Source organism: Vidua macroura, chromosome 19 (genome assembly GCF_024509145.1).
Source record: "Vidua macroura isolate BioBank_ID:100142 chromosome 19, ASM2450914v1, whole genome shotgun sequence".
Lineage (NCBI taxonomy): Eukaryota > Metazoa > Chordata > Aves > Passeriformes > Viduidae > Vidua > Vidua macroura.
This window is the reverse complement of record NC_071589.1, coordinates 9,782,179-9,805,631: the sequence shown is the minus strand read 5'-3', so window position 1 is coordinate 9,805,631 and position 23,453 is coordinate 9,782,179. Positions and strand designations below refer to the sequence as shown.

The following is a 23,453-nucleotide window of genomic DNA, read 5'->3' as shown; positions in this document are numbered from 1 at the left end:
CACAGTACTTTGAATATCCCCAACTGTGGAACAAGCAGCTGTTACTATAAATACTCTGCTGAGCACTGAGGACCACACTGTTTGGCATGTGAGCTGAGGAAAACCTCACACTGTGTAATCTGTTTAAGAGCTGCTGCACTTATTTTACTGTGTGTCTAGACATGGGCAAGGGGCTTACAAGGCTGCCTGGTTAGATGCAGCAGATTTATGTAAACAAAGTAACTTCACCTTGACACTGCCCACAGCCTGATGGAGGTCATGACCTTGGTCCTTGACAGCTGGGCCATGTTATCATACTTTTCTGATTAATGTGAAAACAGGACATATGCAAGACACTTTCTAAACCAAGAACACATGCATGAATGACCATGACAAATGAAGGGATCAAATCCCCACATTGTCTGCAGAACAGAGATGCGAATTACTGTGCTCTGCAAAAAGGACACATCCAGCTTTCCACAGAAACCTCAGAGATGCCACCAACTTCCATTCCTCTTTGACTTTGTCATCCAGGTTTATATTAATATTGCACTAAATCTGCGGGGATTTAGGTGTTCAATGACAGAGTAAGAACAAGGCAAAGCCTCTGAATGGCCAGTGTCCAAGATACCTTGCAAACACCATTTCTAAGCCATACTGGGCACCTGACAACACATGTCTACAATTGTGTTGACTCAACAAACTGCCTTGACAAGAAACAGAGCGATCCCTTCACTAATTGACTCATTAGTAGAGATAGAGATGCATCCAGATCATGAGTCATGCACTCTGAGACACCTCACCTGGGATAAAATGAACGTGACCTAGAAACACTTTATCCCTGTTGCTGTTGATGCCTACAGCAGTGCAATATGACTCCACCTAGCATGTCAACACGTTATCTATATATTTTTGTCTGGAAGTGGTGAAATCTCTAGATAAAACAGGAGACATTCAAACTGACAGACCTCTGCTTGCAAACAAATGGCTCATTATAGCAGCTAGCAACTGATACTGAGAGCAAAAACTTCTAAAGCAGCAGCAGCCATTGCTTCATGATATAACTACAGTTCCTACAATTCCTTCCCATGCAAATTTGTTTCCCTGGAAAACTCAGAAGTAATTTGACTCTTGCTGAAGCATTCAGTCACCACGGAATACTTCAGCAAGTCCATGCAGAATGTGATGCAGCAAACACTAGTGTTAATAAAGGGAGGGAAAGAGAGACACTGTCCCTCAACAGCCCATGTTTTAAGCAGAGCCAAGGACTGACAGGCCCTGCCAGCCAGAGCACTCACCAGGTTGACGAAGTCCTGGTAGCAGATCCTCCCCTCAGAGTTGCTGTCTGCCAGGGCTAGCAGGACCTCCAGCTTGTGGGGGTCCAGCTCCGAGCCATGCCTCTGGAGAAGGGAGCGGAATTTCTCAGTGCTGATGTAGCCAGTGTTGTCAGGATCAAACTGGGATAGAAGGGGAGAGTGCCACAATTAACAACCCCATGTTACACACGACTCTGTCCTCCTATGCATTCATCACCCACTGCAGACCCACAGGGACGCAGGGGCTGCTCTAGGCTTTGCTGACACTGCCCTGCAATCACCCAGGGACTGGAAAACACCCTGCTGCAGAGAGGGGTGAGTCCAGGCACCATCATCCACACCACCATTCCATCTCTACCCAAGCTTCAGGTACATCAGCTCCCTTCACCTTCCTGCCCTCTGCATCATCATTTCTCTTGTCTACTTTTTATGTCTATTTCTATCTGGAACATCAAGCAAACCAGAGATACAGTTTGTGAGATAAAATGCGCTGAAAACAGTTTTACTCCCCTATTTCCTAACACAATTGCACCATAGGAATATGCCATCCCTCCTCAAGCCCTTTCCATGCTCAGTATTTCTGACAGTCACCTTTCCAGATCATCTGTACAGATGCCTTCACTATGGTAAATGCTTTCACTGCTGAAGAGCTATTTTAAGACAGTTGGGAAAGAAAATCTTTGGACAGGGAGCAAAGCAGATGAACACCATGTCAAACTAAAAGTGACAAAGCAGCCACATGCCATTTTGAGAATGTAAACCGGAGTCATTAGAAGGAAAGTCCCAGGTAAGACCTGGAGTGAATCCCACTCTGACCAAAAACATCACTGTTTTCCCTGAGCCTAAATGGCTAATCTAGAAATGCCACTGATGAAAAGAGACACCTTTACAAGGCTGTGCAAAGTAATGACTGTTCCAGTGGCCTCCAGGGCACTCTGTGAGGGGCTGCCAGCTCACAGGGCACAGCCTCAGCCCTGACAAAGCCAGTGCTGGCAGCACGCCGAGCACCTTTCTGATGTGCTTGGAAAACTAGTGGCTGCAAGCTGCCAGACCAGTCTGCACTAGCCCTGATGCAGTCTGATCTCTACCAGTTCTCTGTTGCTGGGAGATTTTGCCTTTGATTTCCCAAACTTGGCTGTGAGGACCCTGGTGCTCACTGGCCTCCTTTTGTAGATAATGATATCAAGCTTGTTGGCTGGATTAAATGGCTGTCGGGGGGCAGGGTGGTCAGGAGGGAGTCTTTTCACAAAAACATTTGGGACATAATAGGACCTTGGCAGAGCCAAGAAGGTCATATCAATCCTCACTCTTTCCTAAAGGAGAACAAAAGTTGAACAGGCGCCGGGCCTTCGATCAGACACAGTGGGGTGAAGAGCCTTGGCAAGGAGGGGGTGGGAAGGAGGATGTGGCAGAGGATGCAGCCTGCCAGCAGCAGGGCTGGCATGGCTCTGCAGTGAGCAGAACTGCTATAAAACAGACCAGCCTCAGGCATGGGCTCTTGTTTAGAGGCTGTAGTGCCCATATGTGAGGATCTGGCTGCATCTCCTTCTGGCCTGAACACCTTTGTCCCACTGCTCTGCTCTCCCCAGCTGCTTGGCTGAGGAGGAGCTGTCTAACCTGAGGAGGGGAGGTCACAGCTCCTTGCTGGAGTAGGGCTATCTACCTTTGGTCAAAGCAGCAGCCCCTCTGTGAAGAAGCTGCTGGGGATTACACAAAACAAGATAAACCAAGTGACCTGTGGACAGTCAGAGCTGGGCACTCTCTCCTGTTCTCTGCCAAAGGTTGTCCTGCCCTTGTGAGGTGGCCTGGATGTACCTTCCTGACAGATGGCACCCAGAGCCAAAGGTGGATTTCATCAGCTGTTTACTGTTAAACAAAGGCTTAATATTAATCCCTGGAGAAGTTTAGCTCCCCTACTCTGGCCCACTCTGATGCTTTTAGTTAACAGATCAAACCCTAAAACCAACCCCAAAAGCCAGGGCCTCTGCACTCAGGCTAGCTCTGATGAGTTTTGGCTCTTGCTGTGACCCTCAGGCCAGCCTGTTTGTGGTGCTCAATCCCAGACACACATACCCAGGAAATAAAGTATTATTAGCACAATACCTGGGATGACCTTTCTCAAGGGGAATTTGTAGGAGCTGTGAGATGAGTAATTCAGTGAATGGATCTAAGACCTGCAACCCCATAGATACTGCTCTGTTCATCCCTGCTTCTCTAAAACATTTGAGAACCAACATCTTACTTAACTGCACAACTTTAACTGTATCTTGATATTTAAAATGTCAGAACCTAGCTTGTCTAGGATAAAACCATTTGCTCCTTGAAGGCTTAAGTACCTCTCTACTTTGTGGGCCAAGGTCAGCACCCAAAGTGTGGGACTCTCCCCATGCTGTGTGGTCACTGACTTTGTAGGAAGACCAAGGGCTGCAGCCCCAGGAAACATGGCTGTTCCTTCAAAGGGCAGATGAGATACAGAGCTGAAGCACACAGGCCTCCAGAGAACAAAAGAGCTGCTGAGATCACAAACCACTTTCCCCAGACTGTGTTCTGCTTTCAAGCCTTCCAAAAAGAAGCATTTTGTAACCAAGAACAGAAATTACACAATGGCTTCAGAGCTTCAAGCCAGCCCACAAGGACACACTAATGACTTCAGACTCACAAGTGCTGGAGCTGATACATCCTGTCACTCAGGATGTTGCTGTTACTGGCTGCTGGCTTCCAAAGGCACAGCTGAAGCTGTAGCTGTCTGGTGGCTACAAGTGAATCTGCTTCTTTCTCATACCAATAGGCACCACCATTCCTCCTTCAGCTCACTGAAGTCTTGCTGCTTGCTCCACAAAAATCAAAGCAGTGGCAGAAGGTAGCTGCTGTTTTCTGTAGTGTAATTTGGCTTTTGAGTCTCTTCTCCTCTTCCATGTTATTATATAGAATTATTTTTTGGCATCATGTTAATGATAATAATTAGAAATAAGTTTGAAGTAAAACAGTGGATCTGAGCAACGTGAGAGTAAGAGATGAACAATGAACAGCTGATATCTGAACTCAAATACTTCAGAGCAGGGCCAGAGCACAGGTTCCGCAACCTGGAGCAGAATGTTTTCTGTCAACCCCAGCTGTAACAAAGTCCTCTTATTTATGTTTAAACAAATTTTAATTGTACAACATTTCTCTATAAAAAGCATATAAAAATCTCATCTGTCACCACTCAAAATCCACACCAATACTTCAAACTTCTTCAAACCCTGTTTCTGATATCACAGCTACCCACAAAAATCAAGGGATTGAGCAGGTCCTGCATATCCTGCGTCCCTAGACACGGCAAATCATAGAGTCATGGAATGTAATGAGTTAGAATAGACTCATTAGGATCATCGAGTCCTCCATGCTCCATCCAGCTCCTGGCCCTATGCAGGACAACCCAAGAATCCCATCATATGCCCAGGAGTGTTGTCCAAACTTTTCTTGAACTCAGACAGGCTTGGTGCTGTGACCACAGCCCTGGGGAGCCTGTTCCAGTGCACCACCACACTTAGATATTCAACCTAAACCTCTTCCCAACCCAGCTCTAGCTCTTTCCTTGAGTCCTGTAACTGGTCATAAGAGCAAAGACATCAAAACCTGCCCCTCATGAGGATGTTGAAGAGCACAGTGAGGTCTCCTCAGTCTCCTCCAGGCCAAACAAACCAAGTGACCTCAGCCACTCCTCACACGGTTTCCCCTCAAGACCCTGCATTATCCTCGTGGCCTCCTTTGGACACTCTCTAACAGCTTCATGTCTTTTTCATAATATGACACCCAAAACTACAAACAGCACTGCAGGTGACACTGCAACAGTGCAAAAACATGTGACAGCAGACTCAAAACACTCAACTCCATCAATTATAAAAGAGGCAACTGACCTTTGCTAGCCGCTTCATGCATTTATCCATGATCTCCTTCGGGGCCAATTGTCCCACAAGCCCAGCCGAGCATCAGGGTCTCACCCGAGGACAGACAGTGCCTGGAGGCAGCAGCAGGGCCGTGCTGAGCCCGGCTCCAGCCGCACGGGGAGCAAAGCTCCCACAGCACACAGGCACCACGGAGCCTTCCCTCAGCGCGGCTCCTTCTGCCTGTCCACGAACTCGGGCAGGCAAGTGATCAGGGATGAGGAAGCCGTTTGCCCCCCTCGTCCCCCAGACAATAGGACACTAACGGCAATTTCATGCAAGGTTTCATCCGCATTTCAATGACAATCACCCTTAACTCCCTTGATCCTCAACGAGGCTCTTAAGCAAAAATGTAAATATGTTAATGACCGTAGCAGCCATCTGACCCAGGATCTTAATTCCCTGGCCCAAAACAATCTGTTTTTCTCCTGTTTCTTCCTTATATTATTAGAGGAGACACACCACAAACTAAAGGTCCCACAGCAAAACTACAAGACAAAAGTAAGGTGAGGGGACTTCACAAAATGTGATGAAAATAGGAAATTCAGTTGAGGAAAGAAAATGAAATCTCAAATGTTTCCTCTTCTTTAATTAAAGACACATCAGCCACGGTTGAGTGAGCAAGTAGGGTGGAGGCTGGTGCTGCAGACAGACAATGAGTATCTTGGGAAAACTCAGACATTTCAGAGCGCAGCCAGCTGCTCCTCTCCCCATGGCAAACAGCCCTCAGGGGCACTGGGGCAGCTGGAGAGTCAACAGCTGAACTGGGCACAACAGCAGGATCCTTGGCTGGCTTTAGGATTGCAGGAACAGAGTTTGCTACCACCCATAGTTTTCTCATTGAAGGGCTTTGTCTCAACATCACTGAATCCACAGTTGTCTTTCCAGTGGGCAAGGCTCCAAGCAACTTAATCTAATTTGGAAATTGGCCTTGAGTTGGACCAGTTCCTTCAAATCTGAATCATCCTAAGGTCCAGTGGTGTCTTCACTTTTGGGAGAGACTGGCCTGGCAGTGTCAAACCTCCAGTCACTGACCCCAGCTCTGCTCCAGACTAAGAGATTCTGCAAAGAAATTGCCCCGAGCTTTAGACTCCTCTCGCTATTATATAGAAATGACAACTCCTGATTCATTTCCCACCAGAAAAGAGCTCTCAATAGTTGGCCTGCTTCTTATTTACATGTAGGCCCTTTTCCACTGGAAAGGGGGTGTCAATTCCATGCAACATCTTTTAATCTCCAAGGATTTCAGAAACCACTCTGAGCTTTGCTGGATGGAATTCAGATGTTAGGTGCACAGTCTCTGCAATCTAGGGATGCTTAATGATCCTGCTCTCCCTTCCAAAGGTGAGAAGTGCATGTGAGAAATCCTGATCCAATAGAGAGGAAGGCCAGTCAGAGGTAAATGCATATCCCTCCACCCTGAAATCCAGCTTCCCACCATTTAAAGTCACCTCATCCGAGTTGCCTGAGCACACATGGTAAAACATTAGTGCTGGCTCCAGTGACGCACACTCGCCTCCCCTGTAAATAATGAATTTACTCACCACTGCACAGACAATATAAAGTGATTAAGGGCTGTCCAGCAGTACTTTCAGGGCATGTTAGATTGCTTTGACCTGAGGTGAACCCGAGGGCTGGAAACATCACCAAGCTCTCAAAAGTCAGATTGCTTTTAAGCACAGAGGATAGTCCCTCACCAAGCAGCGCTCCCGGACACACCTGCTCCTCAGGAAAGATGCAGTGAGAGCACAAAGCTGCCCAGCTCAGCTCTCACCTCGGCCAGGAGGCATTCCAGAGAAGAGGGCCTGTCACCTGGACTTGGGTGTCTCTGCATGCAGCACATGGCAAAGTGGAGATAGAGGGGGCTGGTGTAAGGTTCTCTTTTCCCTGAAGAGCAGAATAGCCTGAAAGACCAGGTCCATGAGCTAGTTGGCCAATCTATAGAGGCATTTCTGTTCTAATTTATTTCTCCTACTGAATTAGGCATAAAGACAAGGAAGGGACCTACATTACTACCATCTGTTGTTACCTTCTGCAGAAGCACTTCATCTAGACAGTGGAAGCACAGATTCAACATGAATGAGAGAATCAAAAGATTCAGGAGTGTGCCACTCTTCAGTTCTGAGGCAGACTGGAAAGAGGGCTTGGAGCCAGATTTGATTTTTGGTATTGTCAAGATTGCTGGAGTGAGCACACAGACTTGTGTGGTGTTGTGACCTCCCCATCTACAGGGCACAGGAACCACACCTGTGTTCGTGTGATCCAGCGCAGTGAGAGCTGTGCAGAACTCAGAGTGTGGCTGGATGATGGCTGCAATGGCAAAGGGCAACTGCCAAGCCACCAGGCCAAGCACCACAGGGACACTGTGAACAGAGATGGCCTTCTGCAGAGGTTTCAGGCAGAAAACAATCAAACTTTCCAAAGCCAGTGGTAGCTGGACACCACACTGAACTTTTTGACTCTACAGAGGTCACACCCCTGGTCCATAATCACCATAGGCCAAGCAAATCCTACATTTGGAAATGCCAGTAATTTCTGACCTACAGCTTGCAGGGGAAGCCCATCCTGCTCAGCCAGGTACCCAAATTAATGTTTCTGTCTCCATGCTCATTTTTAACACAACTCTCTTCCTTATCCATCCTCTGCCTGTGGGTTTCTTGCTGCAAGTCCTTGCTAAGACACTAAGAGAGGACAGAGCTTAGAGCCACTCACAGCACCCACTGAGTGGGCTTTCAGTCCTCGGCCACCTTGACATCCCACCACTCTGAGCAATTCCTCTGCCTCTCTTCAAATCAGCCTCCTGGCAGAATACTTCCAGAAACAAGCCTCTAGTCTCAGCTGGGGAATTACAGACAGTGTTCAAGCCACCCCAGAACTAAATTATTCAAAATACACCACTGTGCTGGCTTTGAAACCAGAGCCGCTCCCCAGAAAGAAGCCAGGGTAAATAAAAGCTCCATTACCAGCATCACTGGCAGGGAAGGAGATGCAGCACTGAAAGTGAGGGAGATAATTACATGATTAACGAGACAGCATGGGTGGCAGGAGATGCCCTCCATTACGCCACAAGGCCTAATGCAAAGAGACATGTTTATAGACTGAGCTTTCTCCAGCTCTGCTTCTTCCTGTTTTATTATTTATGGCAGTGCATTAAGACTACTGGAAAGAAGCTGAGGCACTCTAAAAAGTCGCAGATGGGTTTTTTTAGGTGAAAATATTATTTTCAGTCTTGATCCATGCACTGGCTGCATATTCCTACATGGGCAGTTGTCTCAGCTGCAGTAACAGGCTGGGCAGGCTGCGACCCAGACAGGTGAGTCACGTATCCAACAGCACCAGCCCAAGCTCTGGTGCTGTCTCTCATTCCCGAGACTGTGGACAAGATGAAGCCAACAAGAGACCACCTAGGAATTGGTGTGATCAAACTCTCATGAACAGTTAAAATCTTTTCTTAAATCCTAAGGCAAGGGGTTTATAACTTTGCAGAACTGCTTGTCAGCACTGGCCCCAACATTCTTAATGTATGAATGCCCAATCTCTTGCTCTCCCTTTTGAATTCCTCCAGTTTTTAGGCCTCCGCAATCTCCTGAAGCAATGAGTTCTGCAGTCTAGATAAAATAAACTTCACTTTTAATCTGGATGGTGTAAGGCATTAAATATCAAAAGCTGAAAACAGCAATATCCATAGTATCATAAGACATGTGATATTCTCATTTGCCACTACATAATTATTGTTTAGGTGGTTTTAGACATATCTGACTGGAAAATCTCAAAATTCTCTATTAATATTAATTACATCTCTCAGGGCTTCTACATCATGAGGGGACATAATACGTAAGTTACTTCATTTAGATCCAAAATGCAACACACTCTGGGTGAGATGCTGCACTGATTTGCATTACATAACTCACCAGAAGACATAAGCATGCACAATCTCACAACTGGGAGACAGGCTCTAATCACTACTGCTACAAAGAAAATAATAAAACCCAAAGTAAACCAGAAACAGACACACAACAGTGAGAAGAGCTGTTCGGGGGGGCTGTATTTCACACCAAGTTCCTGCAGTCAGATCCCTGCTTACCCCTGGGTCAACTAATCATACATAAGATTTCTGTAAAAGTCACTGCTATGGATATTGTCTCCTGTCACAGCTGCCTCTATGCTAGTACAGATGAGTCTTCTCTTCAAAACAGGTTTTTGGTCTGATGTTATCTGGGAAAAATTGCATAGGTCATATCAGTGTGAAGGAGTCAGAGGAGTTGAAATGTTTCTGTTTTGTGTGTGGACAGAAGTCCAATGAATTCTCTCTATCACATGATGATGATGATGCACTTTCTGTCCCAGCAGTAACTCTGGAGAATGTTACACAGCAGCTGCTGAAGTTAGTTTTGAATCAGTAGGTCAAGGTAACTTTCATCCAAAAAGTTTTAAAAAGTCATTACAAATACTGATTTTCTGCAAGTCTGGGAACACTGGAAGAACATCAAGATCTGCTTGCTCCCTTTCTTCCAGTTTTGACTCAGCAGTACAGCCCTTCCAACCGTGCCTCTAAAACTCCTGTGCAATCACAGTGACAGGCATGCATCCTGCTCCCTAAACTGCCTGGCAATAATTTAGTGGGATACAGCAGGTCTTGATGGTCTAACAGCAACCCACAGCAAAGGAACAAATGACTGATATTGAGTAACACACACTTGAAGGAGGACTGGTCTAATATCAGTCAGAATAGGCCACAGAAAACAGATTATGTCCAGCTGATATTATCTGGATAAGAACACGAACTGGGTGCAGATCATAAGCCAAGTTCGCTGGTATGACTGATTTCTGCAGGGCATCTGACATGACCAGAAAACCCTGAGTCTGAGGATTTACTGTGACACAAACTCAGGCTGTCACACATTCAACATGCTGAAATCTGGCTATTTGACAGGTCTCAAAAATAAATCTAAGCCAGAGAGCCACCATCACATGGCAATGCCACTAATGGGGTCCCATGAGAATTCATTCTTCCTTCTACAGAATTCTCATCAGTGACTTCGGAGCAAACTAAGGAAAAGTCTGTATCATGCTCACAGATGAGTTAAAGCAGCAATTTACTAAGTGTGAGCAAGGTCTTTTGGTAAATCTGGGTACTTGCAAACAATATATATTACACTAAAAATAAATAGAAAGCCATCTGGACAAGAGCCAAGAATGCCAGCCAGTGTACAGTGTGGGGAATGCCATCTTCAGCAGCAGCCACTCCCGGCAGGGGAAAAAGCCCCTTGCTTGTTTTAGTGAGTGCTCTCAAGGTAACACTGCCTGCAAAAAAGGAAACGTGACCTGCAGGTTTGTAAATGAGGTGACATTTACCTCTGTGGCACTTTTTACTGGTACAGTCTGACTGGCTGCACTGACAGGCTCAATTCATTACCTTATGAAAGGGAAGGTTAAGCAATGACTTGATCACTGTCCAGAGGAACAGAAATTTGGCAGTACAGGAGTCTCCACCAAGACAAAGGTATAATCATATCTAGGGGCTAGAAGTCAAACTGGACAGCCTTAGATTAGAGTAAGTTGATTATTTTTACTATTAACAAGAGAAACAGCTCACTAACTTCACCAGAAGTTTTACAATTAAATTGCAAGTTCTCCTAGGAGAGGAGGTATGGTTGAGGTCAAGCAAAAGATCACTCAGAAAACCTTCTTACCTACTTTAGGAGAGACTAGATGATCCCAACAGTTCTCTTCTGACCTGACAGCAAGCTATTAGGGTTCAGAAAAGCTCAAGCTAAACAGATGTATTTAAAGCTCCAGCTAACAAGTGCTATAGCACACATGTAGACAAAATGACCCACCTGTACTGGAATTCAAACCACACTTCTGGTTAGAGCAACAACCATGGAGCAAAACTCCTGTTAAACAGACTAAGGAAAGGTATTTAACTCCCATTGGTCTTACAACTGGCTTTGCTCAGTCATGGGGACTAGAAGCTACCAAAAAATTCTGCTTTCCAAGCTAAACTGGAGCAGAAGTTTAAGTCAGCCTTGTGAAGAGGAGACAGAGGTATCACATGATTCCTTGCAATGTCTTGTAAGCACTGGCATTACACTGCAACGACATAACCATCTCAAAGGTACTGCAGACAGGCTGGTTCCAAATGCAGCCTGGAGCTGGGAGCATTAATTATTATCTAACTTCTACCATTTGAACGCTTGAGAGCAAGAAATCCTGACTCGCATCTTTCCAGAGTGATCACAGGAGTTACAACTGCAGGAAGGAGCCAGACTGCTGGAAGCTGAGGTGGTTTGAATTGTTTCTTAGGTGATCTATTCAAATCATTCCTGGATGACACCCAGACTGCAGGTTCCCTGCATTGAACTGAAATAGTAATTTTTGCAGTGTTTGCACTTTACCAGTATCTGCTATGTCAAATATGCTTTGGTTTAAGGGTAGAAGAGATTTGTCCAAGTGCCAAAGTTGCAAAACCACAAATCAGAAAAATCAAGCTGCATTTTAGATTCCTATATGCTCTTACTACACTGTTTCCAGAGTTATCTCTGCAACAAGTTTTCAAACAGAAAGAAAATGTATCTGACATTTTAAACCAAATAATGACTAAATAAACTCCACAATATGAATGCAACTAACTTCATAGGAAGAAGTGCTGTTCGTGCAGGGTTGCCAGTCTAAGCCTTGCTGGAGCAGAGGCTCCTGCCTGCAGGTGACAATATGCAGGGCTGGCCTGGGGCTAGATGTGCCCTGCCAGGTTCAATGTCTCTGTGAGGCACGATGAATGGGGAATCTCTTTTACACACAGCAGCCTGACAACAAACCACAGCAGGGTTTGAAATCCCACTCTGAGACAGTTATCAGGGGAAAGGGTCCTTCTCAGAGAATTGACAAGTCCTCCCAGAGCTCGGCCCTGCCAGGCTGTATCAGGAGCTCCTTTTAACCTCATGAGACAGCAGTGGATGATCCTTTCACAGCCTCCCACACAACAGAGAGCCCATCCTGTCAGTCAAACCTGCAGACATTCGCAGAGCCCCTCTCCTTGCCCGTCTCCACCTCATTTCTGTCTCCTTTACTGAGCTGATCAGATTTCCCACAGGCACAGGAAGCACACAAGCTTTCAGAGCACCTGCTTCCTCCAAGCCTATCCACTCTTCCCAAGCTCTAACACTCCCCTTTTATTTGACCAGACTGGCTTGAATGCAGTTTAACCATTCAAAGCTGAAGCCCCCCTGGGCACCCACAGGCCAGCAGACCTCCCACTTTGTTTTCCTGCCACACTGCAGCAGAGATCTGCTCCTTCAATACCATGGGGTGATGTATGCACACTGCTGGCACGATGGGAGCTGCGGGGGACCAGGTGCTCAGTAACCTGGGACATCTTTGGCAGAAGCTGTGGTCCATATTTCCTGTGCCTGCATCACAAGCACAGGGTTGTGGCTGCACTGAGACCCAGAAACAACAAGCCCTGGCTAATACAATTCATAAGCTCTGTTTCCTGGGGGAACACTTAAAACACATATTGGAGAGCAGAGATGGCTTGACAAAACTGATACAGCCTCCAAGTAGACGATTTAAAAGAAGGAAGCAGAGAAGACACAGGCAACAACCATAATTACAGAGTCAGCATAATTAAGAGAATTCATGTTATGTTCCTCAGGAATGAGGAAATCCAAACAACCTCCCGAGGAGTCACCTGAGAGCTGCAACTACTGCAAACAAAGGGGAAACAAGCCAGGAGGGAGAGACAGAAAAAACAGACTGAACAGGAAGGTTAGGAAATTATAATACTCTTCCTGTTCATGCATCATGCTGCATCTCCAGGAAGTAGAGGGAAAAGAAATCTTCTCACCTGCAGGGTAACTAGAGAGACAAATCCACCCAAAACAGTCCCACCAGGCTTCCACTGAGGATTAATTTGCCCATCAGCTGGGGCCAACTTCTAGAAGAGTATCCTCACAGAGCACACTGCAGACTGCTGAGCTTTGGATGGCCACAGAGAAGGGAGTGCAAAGACACAAAAGGAGGACTGGAAGAGTGGAAGGGGCAGGAGGAGAGGGCAGCCCAGACTGGGTAAGGGGAAGCCCAGATGAATGGAGAAAGGAAAGCAGGGAGGTGAATGAGCAAGAGTTGATGAATGGTAGGGAGGGCATGGAACTTTTACACAGGGCAGAGAGCAAAGACAGAGCTTGAATGGGAAAGACTGAAAGATGCCGCTTGAATGGAAGGGGAGAGAGGGAGGAGAAATGAGGCAGGGAAAGAGCTGAGCAGCACAAAGTGAAATAGTGCAGACAGAACAGCTTCCCACATGGACTTGACAAGGCCTTAGAGAGACAGACAAGTAACACAGCATGAACTTTAATCCAGGAGTAGAAAAGCTGCCTTGAGCAGACAGTGCTACCATCGTCTGCCCCTGTATAATCCCTCCACCATTGGGCACCTCCTTTGCTCCCAGCCAACAAATTCTCATGAACCCAGACAAATCAAACAGCAGCCACCAAAGGTCAGACTGCCCCCAACAAAGGGACCTGTAGCAAAACTGAACCAGTGACATGGAAACAGCCGATAGGATAAAGCACTAGGATAATTACAAGCAGCAAAGCAGCAGCCCAAGATATGCAAGTGTAACACTGCTCCAAGGGCAGGACAAGATGCAGTTTATATGCACAATATAATATTTATCAGCAGTGTTATTTGCAGGGCTTTTCTCTCACTTACACAGCAAGGATAATTTTTTTCAAAACAAAACTTTTCCAAGCAATGAGATTTCCTGAGATTTCAGTCATGCCAAGACTTTCCTGAGTATATGCCTTAGATTTGAATATCAATTGTTTAGAAGTTCCTTCAGATTCTAAAAGGACAAAGCACTGGACATTGCCATTTTCAAAATGTTTCCTTAAAAACTATCACTTACATTCCTATTCAGAGTGACCAGATGGTTCAGCTCAAATCAAATTAAATATTTTGCTTGAAAAGAAAAAAAATACTGTTTTCCCCAGCCTTTTGGTGAGTTTCAAACAAAACTCTCTGTATGATTATTCATCCACCTCCTGCCTTTGCACAGCTGGGGAAAACAAAGCGTTTTGAAAGGACACATCTTATTAGTTGAACCTCACTGACAGAGCTGACAACTGGATGCCCTCCTCTCTTCTTTGGGTGGCCAGTGTCTATTTTCCTCCTAGGTCCATCAGTCACCCCTGCGTGAACATGTGCCAAAGCTATTTTCCCAATGCAAAGCAAAAGACACAGTGACTCAGCTTAAAACAGATAGTGTAAGTACCTAAATCATTGTATTTCACTTCATATTTGTTATGAACTATTATTTAAAAGCTAATTCAGTGTCTGGAGCATGTGTTTTGCTTGCTTATAAATAGACCCTACTAACACATAAGCTAAAATGAGAGGTCATAGAAATGCAGTAGAAGATAAACACAATGGAAAGAACCGAAATTTAAATGTAAGGCTTGACCCTAGTTTGCCTTTTTAACACATCAGGGAAGTCAAACATACAAACTAGCTTTTAAAGGGTTGCTAGAGGAACCATGAGGGGCCCATCTGTGCCCCAGCTTGAGACTCTGTTCTGCCTCTTTCTTTTTTGATGTTCCTTGCACCTAGATATAACATAACAATACCAATGTGGATAATTTCAGGCAAAAAACGTGAGTGTCCTGGAGCCAGAGCACAAGCAGCATCTCATCTGAGAAAACACATAAGGATTTCTTTCCCTGCTCCATGTCCTGCCAAAGAAAGAACAAAGGAATTCCTGAGAAATATGGGTTGGATCATCAATCCCTCTCAGAGAGATCCAAAAATGTAAGGACAGAGACTTGGGATTTGGCCGTTAGCAATTAGGTCTCTAGGACATAGTACATTTTGAAATGATAATTTGTGCTCTTTATGATTCACAGTGGTATCACTTCATAAAGAGTTCCACTTTTGAACTGGGAAACAGGCAAAGTAATTCACCCAAGTAATTGCCAAATTACAAATTACCAAATTCATTTTCTGAGACAAAGTAACTCACCCAAGGATGCAAGAGGCCTAAAATACTACAGTAGCTGCAATGAGCTGCCTGTGCTCCAGCCACCTCCATGACACACCCCTGTACTGCCACCTAATAAATAAATAAATTTTAAATTGCCAAATACTAGAGGGGAGATTTTGAAGGATGGGGTAAGAGTAAAGGTCAAAGCATCTCCTCGAAGCAGACTAAGCTTGGTGATATCCACAAGCAACAAGGAAAGATGTCCAAGAGCGAGAATCTCTCCTGGAAGCAGCAGGGAGATGAAGACATGGATGTGAGTCTGTGCAGGCACACACACAGCAGGGGCAGGGGGAAAGAAAGGCTGCTCTGCCAAAGCTCACAAGCTTCAACACTGCAGCTTCACAGGCCAGTTGAGCCCATGAAGAACCATTACTGCAAACAGAAGAGAGTTTTGGGTTTCCATCTGCCAGCCTGGGCACAGGGAGATCACATTACATGTGGCACTGGGGGGAAGGGAGAGAAAATATGAATCATTCTCAATCCAGTGAGAGGAACGAGAGCTGTGCAGCTGCTGCAGTGCAAGCAAGTCCTACCAGCACTAGCTATTGCTTTGGATCAAGAGATCATACCATTTCAGCCTGCTTCCTGACTTCTGCTCCATCCCAGCTGCTTTCCTCTTGCTTTAGTGCCTGCCTGCAGGAACAGCTACCCTTCTGGAAAAAATCCAAACACAAGGAGGAGATGTTACATGTGCCGGAGGGAAGTGACAAACACGGCAGGCCACTGCTTAGTCTAGAAGCATTTGAGCAGGATCAACACCTACTGACAAAAAATTGATAAATACACACATACACACTATGCAGGGGAAAGATTTACTTTTATGGGACAAGCCAGACACTCAGGCATGCTTGGGGCATCTGGAATCTGCATCTTTGGGAAGCTGGCAGCTCTTACATCTGAATCAGACATGGTCAGGGACTTGCAGTGCCTAGAACTGACAAGTTATCCTACTTCCAGGAAGGGCTGCCGTAGCACCTGTGCTGCTAGGGACCAACACAGTCCCCCTCTCCCCATCCCACATCCAGCCTGGGGATTCCTGCTTCCCAAATGACAGTGTCCCATATCAGACAGCTGAAGCAGTGCCACTGCCACAGTCTGGTCAATCTTCTTATGCAAATGAAATCAGGGTAATTGGGACAGTTACAATGAGTCTCTGACAATGTTTGCTTTTGTGCACACCAGTGGTAAATATAGACTGAACTGCTTTCTAAGGATGGGGTGAGGGGAGAGCTGTACCCAGGGACAGCAGCTCAGCTTCTCACAGGGATGATGAGGAACTAAGCGCTGTTTAAACACAAGAATGCTCTCAAAAATGCCGACCTGATAGCAAGGAGAGAGGCAGATGCTGCAAATAAAAGTCACTGGCTGTAAGTCTCAGAAATACTCAGGGAAGCACAGCCACTGTGGCAGGTCTGTGGAGCTGTCCCCCTGCATTCCAACCCTCATTCCATAGATGGAACACTTCCAGAGCATTCATCCCACTAAGGATCTCAGCCCACAAGAGTCAGAGCTCCCACCAGAGCCACAACTGGACATGGTACAAACACCCCAGCCAGAGCAATTGCTGGCAGCCTCCAGGCTTCTGGAGCACAGTGGCTGGTCAGGCTCAGTCACTCCTGCACTGAGAGCTTTGCCCCATGAATCTCATAATATAAGCTCTACCTTTGTTGTAGCCCTCCAGGGCCCACTGCAGCAGCAGTGGAAGAAATCTAAACAAAAAGCAATGGCCCCCTGAAATCCTGTCATGCAAACAAGACTCTTCCCACTCATTGCCAAAAGGCCTGAATGGAGAGGGACTGAACACCCCCCACCCACCCCTGCCTGGTGGTCTTTTTGTCTCGTGACCTTCCCCACACAAACACAACCCCACAACAATCAGACAGGCAACATAATGTGCCAGCGCCGGCTTTCCCAGCCCTTCAAGGCAAGCTGGGGAGGGAAGGGGGGAGAGCTGGGGGGAGCTGAAAGGAGCTGGGGATGACTAACAGATAGGATGGGCAAGGAAATACCAAGCAGTGTTTTAATTTCTACTTGTACACTCCCATGAACTGGGATAAAAATAGTTTTATAATGAAAAAACAAAAGAAATTTTTCATCTCAAATGGCTTAAAAAGAACATGGGAATACCAACCAGTGAGATTTTCATAGAAAAATAAACAAATAAACCCAACAATGCTTCTAAACACTGTGAATATCTCTTAACATCCCCTTCAACAAGACTCAACAAAATTGAGCCCTTTGGTGCAAACTCTGCTGGTTTTACTTGCATATCTTTATGATTTAGAGTCTGAGATGAATTAGATATAAAGGTTTCCCTCTAGACTGGGAGAAAACATTGTTGCAGCTGCTGTAGCTGTAGAAAACATCAACACACGTGGAAAACCTCCCTGGTGTGATGGCTTCAAAGACTTCAATGGCTTCTGCCACTCTGTCCTGAATATGGAAAAAGAGTCATCACCTGTGCTACTGACAGACAGCAGCAACTGCACCTCCAAGCCCCAGGATGCCCTTGCAAGGTAACAGATACCTTTTGCTTACTGGAAGACACATATCACCTTTGGGAAAGAGCAACAAGGGTTTCCAAGGGCTTCCCAGGAGCAGACCAGGAGACCAGCCAGGTAAGGGAAAACTCCTAACTTTCTGAAATGCCATGGAATACTCCCATGCTCCCTATGCGGACAGAGGAAAAAATACAGACTCCACAGGAAAGCAAACCTGATAAAACAAAATTAAATATAATCTCAGAGCCTGGATTCAGTGAGCTTAGCAGGGCCCTCAGCTATGCTTCAGGACACTGGAAATATATACCAAACACCTTTACAGGGAAAGGAGGCCATGCTTTTGCCACAAGCTGAGATCTGTGTCCCATCCTGGCAGCTGAGGTAGTAGCAGAAAGCAAAGCCATAGGAAAGCACTTGTGTGATTTTACAGACACATTAACCAGCTGGGGACCATGACACGGTAAGAAATAAGATGATCTCAACTCCCCCCGCCAGCACTCCCACTACTCTGTTAGCATTATCACTGCCTTGATTAAAGCCCTGTGACCACACAGTGGTCCACACCTGACCAGGTGTGAAATCACCTCCATGGGATGGTGCAGCTGATGTAAACAGACAGAAAATCTCCTCAAAGACCATGTGCAGCAGCTGGGTGCAGGAGGCCTCTCCCAAACCCAGACCAGACCACGCCTGGCCTGATGTACTGGTCAGAGGTCATGGAGCTGCAACTGACCCTTGCTCGTGTCCAGATATGAACTGGAGTAACTGGAAGAGCAGCAGCACCAAGCTTGCACACATCTGGCAAACTTTCCACAGCAAGGATACTGTCTCCTGCCAATCCACTCCAGCCTTAATCCTCCATGGAAAGATCCCATCAGCGCTGTGCTAAGAGGCAATCCCTCAGGCCAGACATTAACAATAGTGAAGATGACGGAGGAAGGGACAGAAGGAGAACAGATACAACCAGGCTCTGCTCATCACACTGACTTGGAGGAGCTGGACAGGAGATATGGACAGGATTTTTAGTTTGGTTAGCCCTCAGTAAAGTACTACACATCAGCATGCTTGCACCAGCTAGAAAGCAAGCCCATGGCCATCACCCTCTACTCTCAGCATTTCTTTGCTAGAAAATCTCACTGCATAGAAAAATGTTCATTGTAGCAAGTAAGGAAGTACAACAGACTGGTTGCTTAGCTGAGATTAATTCCTGTCCTATTTTATTGCATGAAAAAATTAATTATACATTAGTCTTTATTATGTCAATTAAAATTATATTGCTGTTTTAATTGACCAGCATTGCTTGCTCCAGTTCTCAACTCTACAGAGTTTGGAGGCAGCTAAAATAAAAATTGTTTCAGAAACTGCTACCTGGTGTCACCAGAAGAAGCAGGTCCTGGCGAGTAGCTTCTCCATTCACTCTTCCCTTCCCAGGCCTTGTGGTCCTAGTCTCAGACAAGCTGAAGTGAGAATCCCTCCTACACCAAGGAAAAGGAACATTCTAGATAACTTTCATCTGCAGTGGGGGGCTGATAGGGAAGGTGGGAAATTTCTTGAGGTCATTTTCAGCCCTCCACATTTCAATGTTCTTTCCCCCTTGAGCCCCATGAGCTGTGTGCAGGGCTGTGAGCTCAGGCAGCACAAGCAATGCCAGCCAGAGCTCAGTGACACCAGAGCTCAGTGACACCAGAGCTCAGTGACACAGAGCTGGTGGTTACAGTGACCTGTGCACAGTGCAATGCTGCCTTCTGCAGCCCCAAGGAGTGATTGGTAACCAAAGCTGCCAAATACCTTCAGCTGCCACTGAATTCATGGACTTGAGAAACAACTTATAAGAATTTTATTTGGGAGACCAAGCCTCCAGAAGAAAAGCAGCTGAGGTTTCCCTACATACTCACTGATGTCCTTCAAGGAAACACAGCAGGTTTCTTACAAGTTGAAAGATGTGTTTATACTAACCCAGAGCAGGCTGCAGATCCCTGCAATCACAACTAGCCAATTTCAGAGCCAAGGCATCATAACCAGGCACCCCTGCTTGCCTCTGGGGGAGTTTTTTCAAAAGGCCACAATAAGAGAAAGAAATGTCATGGAGGTGCCACCCACAGTCTCAGCCACTCCACACTGGTACTTCACTCTGGTTCTATTCTGCTGCCCACACAGCAAATCTGCCTCTTTCAATGGCCTTCTCAGAAACACAGCAAACCACGGTCATTTCCTCAGGCTGCAAAACTGAGACACTCTTCAGTCTAACCCTGGCACACATCCCTTGAGAACAGAGCAGGCAGAGGCGGATGCAGTACCCACATTATGACAGCAGTGATAGACTTTCCACAGCCAAACTGCTGTGCTGAAATCACCAGTATCTGGAGGGGCAGTGGCCAAGGAAGACACAAGTAAGAGATTTTTTGCCTGACATGAAAGATGCTGGCTGGTAGCAAGGCTTGGATCTAGCACTTCACCTTAGAAAATATTAAAATAAATCATAAAAGCCTCAGGGAAAGGGATCATTTGAGCCTGTATATTCCTTTCACCTTGGCACAACTTTATGGTGCATATCACAATATTCTCCCTCCGTATTTGTTACTGTCCCTTCAGCCCAGGCTTGTGGAAGTGATGAAAAGCTGAAGTATTTGCCTCACAGTGCTAAAGGGAAAAACAAGAAGCACCAATGTTTTCAGAGTGTAACTCTGCAATATCTGAGAGTTCATCACCACCTCATGTGTTTGTAAAATGCAATTTGTCACACAAATGCTCTGCCATGGAAGGGGCGTACAGCTTCCTTTAATGAAACCCTCAGCAAAAGAAATTGAATATTTCAATGCCTGCATGCTAAAAAAATCATTGTAAAATTAAAATCAGTGGAAGTCCTTACTCTTCTGAAACCAGCAATGAAATTAGCATGGGGCCCAAAGGAAGCAAGCGAGGCCCCTTCCAAGAGGCCGGGATTTAATTTTGCGTTTAAAACCCCACAGTTACAGATCTGTACTTATTTAATGACCCACCAAATCTTTTTAGTCCTCTGTATCCCTCAATGAAAGCCTAATAATGAAAAAATATCTACTAAAACTTGGCTTTTCCTGAAAAATAATATCTGAGCAGATCTCAAAAGACAGCTATTTCTATGGACACCATGAACTTGACTGCAGTGTTTTGTTTTCAGATATCATTGCATTTTCCACTTTCACAGCTTCCTTGGAATAATATTTGATACAGAAAAAGTTGAAGTGATACTCACAGACAACAGAACAGCCAGCCCTCAGAAACCACAGAGCCTCTCCATTTATATTGCTTTCTGTAACAAATACAGCCAGAGCCACAGAATTACAAGTAAGAGATCCTCAGGAGACTTAAAAATTCAAGCAAACCATTGCCATGAAACGTTAAATGCATTCATTTTATGAGCATCAAATTCCACCTATTAACAGATCAGTCATCCTCTGCAGCTACCAATTTACATATCCAGCCTGCGAGCTACCGAGGGGCCAGTGGACACAAAATACATGACTGCATTAAATCTGAGAAAGGAAACTAATGTCCATTATACCTCAACTTAATGATCATGTTTTCTTCAGGAGCAGCAGCAGAGCCCGTGTCTGACAACCACACACCCTGCAAAGGCACCCCAGGTGCCAAGAAGCACTGAACCCTCTGCTGTGAGACTGTAACTGCACTGCACGGAGTCTTCACAAATTAATTACATTCAAGCCCTGTACAAAGAGGGAATTCCTTGGAGCTACCTTCTTACCAAGTCACTAAAACCCTTGCTATTGTACATGGATTAAACTCAAAGGCCTGAACCTCACTGTGGAAGACAGTTTATCTGAATATACATTAAAACCCTGGAACGCTTTGTCAGGCTCTTGCCAAGCCAGGCAGTGTTACCAGCTTTAATGTAACAGCACTTTTGATCTTGAAACAGCCAGTTTGTTGCTGGTACATCTATTATTCCTCCTGGAACAGAACCGTGGCCTGATATCACACCTACAATTCACTCTTTGTGCACAGTTATCTAGAAACAGAGGTAAGAGAGAGTGTCTCAGCAGCCCGTACCCCCTCCATCACCTCTCCAGCGCCCAATCCAGCATCAATTACAGTTATGGCAAGGAGAAAGGCTTCTGTTTTAAGCTCTTGAAAAGGAAACTGGGTGCTGCAGGCAGAAGAACAGACATGGGGGAAAGACTCCCCTAAACTGGTTCTTGTTTTTTTCAATTGGGCACCACACAGATAGACAACAACTTGAGGAATTAGGGGCAATCCCACAATCAAATGGATTAAATTCCTTTTTGAGGTCTGTTGCAGGCAGTTCCCCACTATAAGAGAATATGATCACTGATCTCCTTATTCCATTTCCCCACCTATGAAACTAAATGAACTGGTACTGGAGAATGAGCTTTGAAGTCCTGGAAGAGGAAGGGCTATTGCAGTGCTGAATAAGGCCAATTCCCTACAACCCACAGCCACTGTGGTGATACATGCAAAAACCCTGAGGTGCAGAAGAATCAGGCTTTAAAGGAAACTAAAAAGCTCAGAAAAAATATGAAAGAACCTGAACATGGAAAGTTAATACTGCTTTGAACATTTGCTGAGCAGAAATCCTTCCCAAAAGTGACTGAACTGTGGTTACCAATCAGGGACTCTGGGTTCAGGCTGTCAGGTAAAGCCTACACCTCCCAAGAGATCTGACTGCAGGGCTTACTCAAAGCCATCTCACAGGCATCAGCTACAGCAGTATCTTAGAAAGGAAGGGCAGGAGCTGTTAGTTGAGCAGTGGGGAAGAAGCAAACACTGCTTATTTATTCACAGGTCTTGCTACTCGAATTTGTTGTTTGCATCAGATGTCACAGTGATAAGTACCTGTTTAAGAAAAAATCAGGAACAAGAGCAAAACCACCCCCCTGCAGCTAATCCAATTAAGATACAGCATAAAGTTGTAGAGGTTAATCAGATCTGAGCCACTGGGTCTCTCTCTGCTGCTGTTTAGTGACCTATCTGGTGAGCAACACCAGCAAGAGGATGGCCAGGCAGAAACATCAATGACCAAGCCAGCCCTAGGAGACAACTGCTGCTCCTCCCTTTTCTGCTCCATCAGGCAAAAAAGTGGAGCACACTGCAGGGCAGCCCCGTGGGAGAGCTGCTGGGCTCAGAGCTTGGCTGAGCTCTGTCCCCCTCAGCTTTATCAGGTGCCAGGATGCTGTGACCAATGGGCTGCAATAGACACCCCTTGCAGCAAAGACCAGGGCTGTGCCTGCCACGTGCTGCAAGGTGGAAACCAGGGTGGAAACGTACTCAGCAAGGAAAAGTTCTGCCCATACAACTGCAGAGAACTCCTCTTACCTTGTGTTTTGTTAGCTCTGTGTGTAAAAAGGCTGCAGCAGGGCAAGTGAGGGCTGTCCCAGTTCAAGGGGCACCAGCACAGAGACCACCTGGACTGTCACAAACAGCCCCTTCAGCACCAGGAGGCAGAAAAAAGCTGAGCTGGGCTTTGCACTGAAGCAGCTCCACCAGTGTCGGTTCAGTGCTGACGTGGGAATGTTGCTCCTGTCACATCCAAGGTTTCCTGCCTACCGCCTGGCCTGAAGTCCTGACCTAAAGCTACTATGAAAAACTGGGCACTCTGCTTTTCCCCAACTCAAGCCTTCCTGTACAGTCAGATCTGCTCTGCCTCTCTCCCTCTTCCTCCCTGCAGAGCACAAAG

At 45.9% G+C, this 23,453-nt stretch overlaps 1 protein-coding gene across 10 annotated transcripts in view; it reads right to left on the bottom strand.

The window, feature by feature from the left end:
- Positions 1-23,453, bottom strand: part of RHBDL3 (rhomboid like 3) — a 65,560-nt gene that overhangs the window by 22,947 nt on the left and 19,160 nt on the right. For 4 of the 10 annotated variants that reach the window (XM_053995019.1, XM_053995025.1, XM_053995018.1 and 1 more), the window contains exon 2: positions 1,278-1,436. In XM_053995019.1, the coding sequence (XP_053850994.1) occupies positions 1,278-1,436 (159 nt within the window). Of the gene's footprint in view, positions 1-1,277; positions 1,437-3,030; positions 3,123-15,829; positions 15,914-19,123; positions 19,237-23,453 lie in introns of those variants that run through there. The other 6 variants (XM_053995020.1, XM_053995024.1, XM_053995022.1 and 3 more) reach the window with 4 other exon arrangements.